This window comes from Centropristis striata, chromosome 12 (genome assembly GCF_030273125.1).
Source record: "Centropristis striata isolate RG_2023a ecotype Rhode Island chromosome 12, C.striata_1.0, whole genome shotgun sequence".
Taxonomy (NCBI): Eukaryota; Metazoa; Chordata; class Actinopteri; order Perciformes; family Serranidae; genus Centropristis; species Centropristis striata.
Genome location: NC_081528.1, coordinates 28588821 through 28601347, shown reverse-complemented (window position 1 = coordinate 28601347; position 12527 = coordinate 28588821). Strand labels below are relative to the sequence as shown.

At 40.6% G+C, this 12527-nt stretch overlaps 1 protein-coding gene across 1 annotated transcript in view; it reads left to right on the top strand.

Moving 5' to 3' along the window:
* The window catches only part of spock1 (SPARC (osteonectin), cwcv and kazal like domains proteoglycan 1), a 126685-nt gene that overhangs the window by 94595 nt on the left and 19563 nt on the right, over positions 1-12527 (top strand). Inside the window, 4 exon segments of the mRNA XM_059346377.1 lie at positions 1885-1999; positions 5587-5719; positions 9351-9384; positions 9387-9470. Coding sequence (XP_059202360.1) covers positions 1885-1999; positions 5587-5719; positions 9351-9384; positions 9387-9470 — 366 coding nt within the window.

Here is a 12527-nt window from a genome sequence, read left to right as displayed (position 1 = left end):
GTTTTCGTTCTCGCATCATCTTTGTATCTATAAACAAAGCATAGAGACTGGATGGTGGCCCATCACCAACACACTCTAAAAGGGAAATCATTACCTTCAATTGTAGCGACAACACAGCCAACTTTGTTTATCTGCTTCTATTAGCACTCTAACAACACATGCTTCATCCACCATCCACCTCCAGCAGGATCATCACACATGACAAAGAAAGGTATATAAAACACAAACGGTATATAGGAAGGTGCAAAAATTTATCAGTATATACTTGCAGTGGTACAGGAGCAGTACAGCCTGATGTCAGTAGGCAGGAATGACCTCCTGTATCGCTCCTTAGCACAGCAGGGTTGAATCAGCCTGTTGCTGAATGTGCTTCTGTGGGTGTGTAGTGTTTTTGTCGAGGGGGTGGGACATGTTGTCCATGATAGTCCTCAGCTTGGGCGGACATCACAGGGCCTCCACCCCCTCCGGGGCCACAGCCAGCACCAGCCCCACCCCTGGCAGGGGCCAGGTTGTATTTCCCCCTGTGCCTGCTCCCTCTGTGGAGCAGACACAGCTAACCTTTCTCAGCCCATTTCATCATTATTTTCATCCCTGTGTTCACAGGCTTCACAAAATCCCAATGCACACAAATCTTTTTATTCTCCCATTCTGTCCTTCAGCTGTACATCCATACAGCCTCTGCTCCTCCCAATATTTTCCAGCCAAAATAGCAACTCAAGACTCGACCCACATGCTCACCAAGTTGACTCTTCTCAGCCTCCTCTTTTTTGTCCAGCTGGTCTGTCCTTTTCTCCATCCCGATCCCTCCCCTATACCCAAAGGTTTTTGACATGACAATCATTCTGTTGACTCTCATTTGCTCCATCCACACTCTCCTCCATTCTTAGCCTATTGGAGCTGCTGGCTAAATAATTCAGTTCCAGATTTTCCTACAAGGTCTCACATCAAGGCCTGCTTTTCCTTGCCAAACAGGGGGAATTCATACTCAAATCTCGTTTCACTGTTCCAGCCATTTCTTCCACGGCAGCCAGACCGGACATCTCAGATCAAAATATTCAAGCCCATGGCTGCTGGTCATCTCAGGATCACTGCTCGTACATTCACCTCAGCTACATTGAAATGTGTCGACTCTTTAGGCAGCTGGTAATTGACTCTGGCGAATAACCTCCTGAGAGCAGCATCTTCCTCTCTGGCCTTCAGTACTATATGACTGACCAAAACGAACACCTCCCTCCTCCACGTTCATCTCCTCCCTCACATCCATTCATCCATCGGCAACATCCAATACCTCCTCATGTCATTAAACTCACATTGTTGTGGCATGGTCGTGGTGGTGAAAAAGCTCTCGTCTCTCTCTTTTACTGCCACTGTGTCTTTTTTTTTACCTCCTCCGCCTTCTGTTTTTTCTCTTTTCCTCTGTCTGTCAAATGAAAGTGTGTTTGTGCTGTTAGCCTAGTGTGAAATGACACAATGCTCAGAGTCAATGAGCTGCTTTGATCTTTTGTCACCTTGGACACCAGCCAGCTGTGCCTGGCTGCCACGGCGATAATGTCACTGTGGAGATTGATTTGGAAGAAGATGGGGTCGACGCTCAAAGAAAATAGTCCTCATTAAGCAGCTCACACCGCGGAAAAATCAGCGTTTACTTCACACCTTTTACCATTTTTCTTCTCTGTCTTTTTCTCCAACTCATTATTTTTCTTCCTGCTTCAGTTAGTTGAACGTAACAGTCTGCCAGCTGGAAAACCAAAAGAACAGCTTGATGTTTTGCTGCATCAACTTTAACTTCAGCACTGGATTGTGCTGATTCTTGTGCTGTGCATGTTTCAACTAACTTATTTTTGCAGCTCAGAGATTAAGTTTATCCCTGTTTTCTTTCCATAGGTCCAGATGCCACCAAGGACCCGTGTCTGAAGGTGCGCTGCCCTCCTCACAAGGTGTGTGTCAGTCATGACTACCAGACAGCCATCTGCACCAATCACAAACAGCCAGCTCACAGGTAAGAACCAGTGTTGTGACATTTTATTAACCTCTGGCTTTGTTTTGGTTTCATACTGTGGCTCAGCAGGTAGATCAGCCTGTCCACTAATCACAGGGTTAGCTACTCCTGTCCATATGTCAAAGTGGCAGCGCTGTGTGAAAAGTACTGCCAACATCAGTCACAAATACAGACGACTGCGATTATTCATTATTTCACTATGTTTCACAGCTCTGAGACCACAAGTGGAAATAATGCTACTTTCCATCGTTTCAAAATCGTGTTTATTGTCAATTATCATAACATTTAAAAAGGTCATGAAGACGATAAAACAATGTTAAGTTTATTTTTGGAACAATTTAACACAACATTGGGGTTAATTCAGCACCAACGTTATCTACAAAAGAATAACAAAGTGGTGGAGTTGCTGCTTTGATGCGAGACGTTCTCCCTTAATATTAAGTTATTATTAGGTTGAAGTAAACGCCTGTAACTCAAAATTACTATGCAAAGTTGCACTTCAATATGCTACACCCTCTGGGCACGTTAGACAAATTACACCCAGCACAAGCATGCAATAAAGTAGCATTTTATGTTTTGTGTGTTAGCAGTGTCTAAGAATCCAATCTGCTTCAGTGACAGACATACAGACACATATTCTCAACATCAATTAATTTTAATCAAACTATCTGTTTGCTCTCTGGACTCTGTCAGCACCCAATTTGTTTGTGTTTTCAACCTTGTCATGTTGAAGGTTTTTCAATTTTTCAGTTCAAGAAGCATTTCCCCCAAAAGACATTTGAATGTTTTTGTGTCTTTCTTGGGTTTAATTGATTTCCTCAAGTCATTAGCTTCCAAGATACTTGGTTTTAATGCTTTTCTTTGCATTGCATTAATTACAATTCCTATTTGTGGCTTAATATGTCAAACTATTCAACTTAAATCTGTATTTCCCCAACAGCATCACTCATTGATCTTTGGACCATGATATTATTTTATCTACAAGTTAAATTAGTTGCAGTAATTAGCATAACACAGATTAATTGTCCTCTCAGAAGGAAAATCCAAAATTTGTTGCTTTCAAGATATCTGCAAGCAGAAGCTGAGAAATGCAGTTTATGCACACTATGTTGCAGCATATTTATCTCACAGATGATTTATCATTGTTATTCGCTGCTAACAAAATTGCTTTTTTGAAGATGCCCTGGACGCACTTTGGTATTACTGTTGTGTTTTGTAAAAATTCACAAGCAAATGAATCTTATTCTTTTCTAAGAAGCTGTCATAACAAAAGTCTCAAGCATAACATCTTCTACTTGAAATTGATGTAGCTCCGGACAGACTTCCTGACTTCCCTTATTGGGCAATAATGTTTGGCTGCCAGCTTGGACATCTACATTAGCATCAAGCTATAATTCAAAAACATTATGAGGCCTTGCAGTGTTAATTGGTATCCACCCGCGTCCTGCTGTGAGGGGGCTGTCAACACCATCAAATCAGAGCCTTTTCAGATTAGAGCAACATGGAAACTCTCAGCAGGAGGTTGAAGTACACGGGTATATGCAATAAAGAGAGAGATCACTTTCTTGTTTCTGTTTGAGGCTGATAAGTCTATAGAACGTCTGTCTGCTCTCCTTTCTGTAGCTGTCTCTCAGTGAATAATTGTCATGCATGCGTTAATTTCCCCGGCCAAACCAACCCTGCCCTTCAAATCACACTAATAACTTGAGCACTTTCTTGTGCTCACAGCGTTTATACAAAGAGTACTAGATGGGAGAGGAGGAGAAGCATGGGATTTGATGGCGAGGTAAATGAGAGGAAATATCTCTAACATATACCTACAAATTTCATTGGTGTCTTCATTTTACCTTATCTACCAGCAGTGTTTTATTTATCAGTGCAGTGTGCATGTCTAATCTACTGTGGCAATGATTAGGGCTCAGCCGGTGAGTCTGACACTTCTAAAGAACCAAAAAGCAGCTGACACGCTACCTGGGATTTGAATGTTTAAGTTTTATAGAGCGTACAGTTCAAGTGAGCTCTTACTTATTACTATCTGAATGAAAAAAAAAAAGGTGAAAGGAACTCTTTCCATTCCATCCTTGTGTGGAATGACAGTCCACTGTTGATAATGTAGTTGTGTCTGACTTTGGGAACACATTTCAGACAAAACACCAATTAATTGGGTACGGCATGTTGAATTGTGAACAAAAGCTGTTTTTTACCAATTGTGAAAAGGCAGATTTTTGTGTCAGTGGTTAAGGTTTGGCTGAGGAATGTAATGAAAGTAACGAAAATATAGGGCATTTGTACAGGCAACAAAATACGACTCATATTTACGTTTCAGTATGTCCTCCGCCAATATCTTGGAGACGAAATAGTAGTGATTGATAGCGATGCAGGGTTTAAATGGTGGATGTCACACTCATGGTGGGAGAAAGGGGAGGTGGATGGGTTGAACAAATGGTGGACTTTCACCCAGGAGAACGAGGTTTGTGTCCCATGTGAAAACAAAAGTAAATTGCTTTTTGTAATTTACATAATTTAAACCTTTTTTGTAACTTTTGTGGTTCACATCACCCTCGTAATTACTTCCCTTGCGGCATTTATGTACATTTATTTACCTTTTAAACTGCCTTTTATAACACCTAACCAGGAAGTTTTTTGGTCAGTGGTTTTGTTGCCTAAATTCCCAGAAACTGCAGCCTTTTTTTACAACCGCAAACCTTACGTGTATGTATAATGATGTGTGTGCTATTATTTAGAACTCAGATGTACTGTGAGTCGTGAAACGCTCATTTTGACAAACGCTTATATGTGTCGTTATGGCTGGTATTGCCGAACGATCTATTCTGTCGATCTTGTTGGGTTATTCTTAAGTCTCCAGGATGCATGTGTTCAAGGAAATTTCTCAATAGTGACATAAGTAATCATGTACCACCTGAGTAGACCCAAATGTTGTAAATAAATAAATGTTCCAGCAGTTAGATTTAAGAGATGTAGATGTGAAGGAGGTTGTGTGGATTTGGATTCTCTACCAGGTAGCTCATGTTCACTTTGCATCATTTGTTGTCGTCACATTAGTTTTTCTGTAAAGAGTTTGCCTGGCTCTAATTCCGTCTCTGCTCGATGGATCAGGAGGGCAGCCGGGTGTTCAGTGAGAGCACTTAGATAGAAAATTGCTGCGAGATTTGGATCAAACGCAATTACGCTCGTTATTGAAAAGGCCCCGATGGACCAATCAGGATTCGCTCTGCTTCAGCTGACCCTGACAACCAAACACTTTTAAAACTTTCTGCTCAGTAGAAAACTGATTCTGCTAGTTTGGATAATATTCCTGGCTGGAAAGTTATTACTGCACTTCAATTTTCTCTCATACATACATTTATGAGAGCAATGTTAATGGTAAAATGCAATACGTATACATTACAAATGTTTTTGCTCCAGCACTCTAGATATTACTTTTTGGTTTTATGTTTTCATGTATGTCTCATCTGTGTTTTACTATCCACCACCTCTCTCTCTCTCCCTCTCACTCTCTCTCTCTCCCCTCTCTCTCTCTCTCTCTCTCTCTCTCTCTCTCTCTCCCCTCTCTCTCTCTCTCTCAGTGTGAAACCCAGGAAAGGCAGTGCAGGTCACAAGCACAAGGTCGAAGCTGGTGCTCATGGGAAATGTAGGCTCTGTTCGGGGCTCCAGTCAACTCCTGTTTGTGGATCTGATGGACACACCTACTCCTCCAGGGTGAGACATCCCTTTTTTTCATTTAGCACGCTTCTTTTCTCTCTCTAACTTTGTGTGTCATTTTCTTATTTCTCAGTTTCTTGGCTAATATCGTTTATCAATAATTCAGTTTGTTTTCAACCATAAAAGCAAGGACAGGGTTGCTTTAAGACATACAACATCACTTAAAGGGCCACTGAATTATATAATTTATGGTGTAAATATTTGAGATTATCTTTTTCTTTATAGTCTTTCTGCTGCCTCCTCTTTTATTCCTACTATCACATTTTACCATCTATGTATCCGCTGTCCTCCACTGTGTTGATTTTTTTTACTTTTTCTGTAATGCAAACGACTGAAATCAGAGACCTAAGCAGCAGCCAAAAATCATCTCAGGATGATTTGGAAAAGCTCTCCAACCTCCATCTTCTCATCTGACTTCAGCTCCATTTCCAGCCCCTAACCTCTGCTTGTAATCTCTCTCAGCTGCATAAAATGACGCATTGCCACAAACTCACAATGTCATGACAGAGGAGAAAAGACTGAGGAGCAGGAAGAAGTGTTTAAGGTGGCTGCTCTGCCCTTGGTTTACCAAACTGTAGATGTTTTTATCGACATCCACATTCAATATTATTTTGGTTGCAAGAGGTGAAGCACAATCCAATACACAGAAAAACTCATACGGATGGACAATATAACACATCTCTTGAGCTTTGTGACAGGAATATTGGCAAAGTGCAACAAACTATGAGCTTTCACAACACCTGCACACTCTGGTCACTTTCTCTGTATTATTTATTATTAATTGCAGCGACAGTAGCGTCCGAGGAGACAGAATCAATAAAAGCAAACCTTTGAGAGGAGGAGTTCAACAGCAGCCGTGTTTTCTTTGCTGAGAAGCTTTTCGTCCATCTACACATCATCTGTGTTTTTCTGCTCAGCTCTGCAGGAAATAAATAAACTTCCAGACTTGGTGGTCAGTGTGTCTTGAATTCAGGGTTAAGCCTCCAACCGAGAAGATTAAAACAACCTGAGATTGGGAGTTTCAAGCCCTTTTGTGTGAGAAAGTCAGGCAGGGTTCCCAATGCGTCCCAGAAACTTTAGAGACCAGTTTTCCAGTCCTGAAAATACCTGGAAATAGATTAAAATTACAAGATAGCCTTGGATTATTCTCATTTTAAAAGAGGAGGTCAGTAAACCTTATTATATAGTTATTAGTGATGTGAACCATACATTATTTAAACAAAGAGGAGAAAAACAAGTTTAAATGTGTCCCTATAATGCCTACTGGTGAATGATATGACCCTTTGTAAGCAAGTGCTGTCCTGTACTATCAAGAAAAACATCCTGGAAAGGTCCTGGTAAATGATTTCTTAAAATGAGTGGAACCCTGTCCAGTCATAGACTTTCCTAATGACCTACCTGCCTGAAGCCGTGCTGAGGGGGAGAATTACTGAAGGAGAAACAGGAGGAAGAACAAAAGGCAGGGGAGGGCTTGGAAGTCCCTCTGGTCGCTGCAGTAATTTAGTTGGAGGGGTTCAGTTAGCTGGTGGAGTGATGGGTCCCTATGGCCCAACTTACACTCTGCTCACCAGTGAGCTGCTGGTCTCAAGCTTATTCATGTTTTATTATTACATTACATGCCTCCCTCATCGTGACCGCACACACACACTCAATATCCTATTAAGAGGACAGTGCTCTTATCTCCTGAGAGGCTTCAGCCCACTAAGTTAAGTCCATTACTTCCCTCCTCTTAAATCATCTCTCCTCTCCTCTCCTCTCCTCTCCTCTCCTCTCCTCTCCTCTCCTCTCCTCTCCTCTCCTCTCCTCTCCTCTCTTCTATTTTTATACCACAGAGTCAGGTGTTAAAACACTGTTTCATCAAAACCACATTAACCCCTGGAGAGAGACAAACATAAAGATTCATGGGGCCTCTCAGTGTGCTGACAGTGACTAGGGGAGGTCATTCATTTCCTGGGTTCTCTCTCTCTCTCTCTCTCTCTCTCTCTCTCTCTCTCTCTCTGTCTCTCTGTCTCTCTCTCTCTCTCTCTCTCTCTCTCTCTCTATCTCTCTCTCTCTCTCTCTCTCTCTCTCTCTGTCTCTCTCTCTCCCGACAGCTAATTCAATATGTTGAGAACAGGCCAGAGCGCTGTTCTTTTGTCAACAAATTTCATTAAGCAACATTAGCAGCGCTATCAAAGAGGTGACAGGGAGGATATGATGGATTTGAATTACAACACGGGAAATGAAAGTGCTGGCGGGATAAGGCTAAGCCTGTGGACGATGCATGATATGTGTAAAGATGTTTATGCACAGTCATGGTCTCACCCTGACAAAACCTGTCGTCGTCATCTCGCAAACAGAATTTACATAACTCATTTCAGTTTTCATTATTCCTCTTGGAAGGATCTTGTAATTGGATTTTTTCCCCCCAACTAGTCCAAACAATTTCTAACCCCTCACTTACCTGAAATGAGATTTATACTGTTAAATTAAATCCTAAAGTAGTCCATCTTGCTTTTTTGCATTGCATTAGGTTTGTACTGCAGTGAATAATAGAATGTCACTGGGCATCTCTGTGTCTAATGGTGTGTCTACATGGCCGCCTAATGGACACATCTGTTCATCGATGATAAATGACCAATCCTGTCTCAGCAACTCCTTCTCTTAATCAGCTCGACAAACAAAGTTTGAAATGCTAAATTTTTGTTTGGCTGTCATTACATACTTGGCGCATAGACGTCACATACAGATGCATTCATATCCTAAATTCATGATTTCTCTGTGTCTGTGCCATAGGTTTACTTTTTTAAATGTAATTGTTTGCCACAAAGGGTCTCTCGATCAAAACAATGTTAAAAGACAGTTTGGTGACGTTGTGTAGTAGCGTGGGATCATGGAGATGTTGTCTTTGGCAGCATTGCTGTGAGTGTTGTCGGCTCTACTGGTTGGGATTCAAGTGTTCATTGTTTTAGAGGTTTTTACCAAAAGGTCTCCTTCTCTCAACAGAGCAGGTCATTAAATTCTGGTAAAAAACACTGAATAAAGTGTTTTCAGCATTTTCAACATCCTGGAGTTGAGCTGTTGCTGAAATTTGCTCACCTTGTTTCTCTGATGACTTAAGATCCAGACATCTGATGACTAAAATACTTAGAAATTACCAAAATCTTAAAAGTGTATTGAAAAATTCGGACACATAAGGGTTATGACAGCATTGACGGTGACCAAATGAAAACAGACTGTTACCTTGATTAAAATAAGAGATTTTAACGTTTTAGAAGTGGGAAACATTTGTGATAGTGTACGAATATATTTCGAAAAACCTTTTTTTATATATATATTTTATATATGTATATACTATACCTTTAAAGGGGTACTTGCTCTGAAATTAATATTAATGGTTATAAACAGTGCAGCAGTAGCCCAAAAATATCCTGACTAACACTTCCCATAATGCAGGTCAATTGTACTTTCATTAGACATTTGGATTATTGATCACCTGGACTCTTAAACTTAAACTTTGAGGACATTACACAACTGTTCAGAGACCAAGTACCACCCATGAGTATACTTATCTTTATGTGGAGCTCCCAGCCCTCGACTCTCTGAAATGAAGCCTTCATTATTCATGTTTTTATCTTGTTTTTTACAGTGTAAGTTGGAGTTCCAGAGCTGCCTGTCCGGGAAACAATCTCAGCAAAATGTGACGGGCTGTGTCCCTGTTTGCCTGGTCAGGAGCTCAGCAAACCGCCACATAAGACCAGAAAGGCTGGTGAGTACTGCCGCTCTCTGTTGATATTGATCAAAAGATATGTAGATATGTTTTTTAGCTGTCTGAAATGTTTGGATTGAAATCAAATTACTTGTTATTAGTCTTCTTCGTCTACATGTCAGTTTCATCTGTTGTGAGCTTGTCAGTTACTTTTGGTTCAGATGGACGCCTGAGAAACACACTGTTATAAGTACACAACACACACACACACACTTTCACTGGTAATCTCTCAAATTCTTCCATTCCTTCCTGTCACCTCTCCCCTTACTCATATTATTTTCTCCCCCTCACATCAACCAGCCACCCCACCCCCCAATCCCACCCGTTTTCTGACAGCGACAGGGAGCAGTGATGGAGTGAGTGTGTGTGTCTTATTGTTTGTCATGAAAATAGGATTTCAGTAGATGAATGGAGAGATTCTGGAGGAGAAATACAATCTAAAGGAAAGCAGCACAGAAAAGGATGGATTGTTATCGTTACAGGCTTCCTCTCTCCCAGATGAGGGAGTCGTGGGATGGTTGTACTCAGTGTGTGTGTGTGTGTGTGTGTGTGTGTGTGTGTGTGTGTATGTGTGTGTCTATCTATCCGGTTGGAATATTGAGTATTTGAACGCGCTCATACACAACATACACAAACACTCGGCCCTCACCGGTCCTTCCTAATCACTCTGTGATTAGAAAGCATTTATCAGAATCCCAAGGTTCGTCAGACACATTTAATACAAATGAAATGTGTCTGCTAATTAGTGACGGCTCCCTCTTTATCTTACACTAGCTTTCATTAGAATAAAGCTGAATGATGGAGGGAACAGAGAGTGATGATGTAACAAGTGTTTTACCAACTTGACTGCTGCCTAATTAATTCCCCTCCATCTTTGTTCAATGGAAACTATAATTATGTGTTTGGTTTGCTGAGAGCTTGACTCTGGGAGTGAACACAGTGGATGTGTGAAGAGAAAGATAATCTATTTCCAAATCTTGGAAAGTGTCAGTGTGCCGCATCACACTTGTTTTCACTCTCTGCTCTTTGCTCTGTCTCTTTTATCAAAGTTGTCTGTTTGTCTTTCCTCTTTTAACTCACTTCCCCTCTGGACTTGTCATGAATGTCACTATACTTTTTTAGGGCAGTCTGCCCTCAGTCCATCAGCGAGATCGCAGTCTGAAATGTGCGTGCTTTCAGAGGTAGCAGAGATGATAGAATCTCTCATTAGATCAGCAACACAAAATGGTAAACAGATGGAGATGGCAGTAGGTGAGGAATCACTGTGTGTGTGTGTGTGTGTGTGTGTGCGTGTGTGTGTGTGTGTGTGTGTGTGTGTGTGTGTGTGTGTGTGTGTGTGTGTGTGTGTGTGTGTGTGTGTGTGTGTGTGTGTGTGTGTGTGTGTGTGTTTGTGTGTGTGTGTGTGTGTGTGTGAAAGATTGTGTTCCTATGGTAACAGCCAAAAAAGATTGCAACATTTCGGTATGTGCGATTACTCCTCTATGTTTGCTGATAGCCAGTCTGCACATTCATAACGGACTGGTAAATATCTCCATTCAAACAACAACTGCATCTGCAACTAGTTCATGGGCATCACTGTTACAGTAAACAGAGTTGGTGTGTTTTCATGCCACTGCAGCCGTTTGTTGCAAAGCTGCTTTACACCGGAGATTCAGAATGTTATAAGAGAAGGTTTGGACGGTATGTTAACACTTCTTTCGCCAATTTACCTGAATCTTGATGATAACTACATAGTTTGTCTACTTTTTGGTTGTATTACTCTTACCTTTTGAAACAGTTACAAATTGCAATTGGGAATACTGGCAGATGGACTGAGGAGATCAAAGCTCCTTCATACTTGTAATCATGAAACACCTTAAAAACAACACTTAAGTATGAAACAGAAAGGATTTCAAAAAAGTAACAGCCAAATATCAGCCAATGGCACATCTAAAGTCTTTTAAAGTATGAGACAAGAAATGCACTTTTTTGGTTTAGGCCTCTTTGTAACAAATTAGACCAAAATGGTCTTTCTTATTGCACATTCGCCTCTCTGCCATGGGATAATGGTTGGCCTGAGGCCCATTTTCCCAGCCCACCTCTGTTGGCTGATATATGTGTGGATATATACTGTTGGTTGTCTTTCATATTTCTTTACCTTTTTAAAATTATTTTTCTCGCACCCTATTTAAGTGTTTGTATTATGTTTCATATATCCCTGACAATGGCAAAAAGCACAAATGCATTGGTTTAAATACATTTCTTACAACAAATGTCATTCAATATACCAGTGTTGCTGGAGTTTTGACCTCTTCAGACTTTTCCCTTCTCCATGCACCTTGGAAGGAGGTGAGGTTGTGCCAAAAAGCATTACTCTGATTCTACAGCACACTGGTAATTACACATTTATCATGATTAAAAATTTGTGAAAATAATGTTTTAAAGATATATATTTTTTCCAATTTGTGCAGAATTATTTAAAAATGGTTTGACATATTTCAAAACATATTTTTGTTTGGTGTTGAGACATTCTTGTAGATTTTTGTAATTATGTCAGATCATTTATGGAAATGTTTTAATTATATTTTATTAGGTCAGTTATAACTTTTGCAATTATTTGGTAGTTTGACAGATGCAGCATGGTCAACACAAAATAGACTGAGAAGGAATATTACATTTTGCCCAAACCAATGGCATTTACATAAAACATGCTGGTGGACTCTCAACACCTTCTTCATGCAGAGTTTTGACTCCTGTTATCAGGGGAAAGGACCCGTTCCATAGGAGGTCCCAATAAAACAGATATCTGATATAATTTATTCTCTCAGCTGTTGGGTTTTTAAACCAGCTGTCAAGCTAGTTGCTAATAAACGCACACTTTAACAAAGGACTAATGGACTGTTGTTACTTTTATAGCTAATTCAAAATTTTATTATAACATCTATGTTGTGTGTCTTTATGTTTTTGTCTTATCTATTGTACGCTGGCTGTGTATTAGTTGTGTTGACTACTGTTTGCAAACCAAATTGCCCCTCAGGGATTATCCGATCCGATCCAATTCCCAGTCACCTCTTGAAA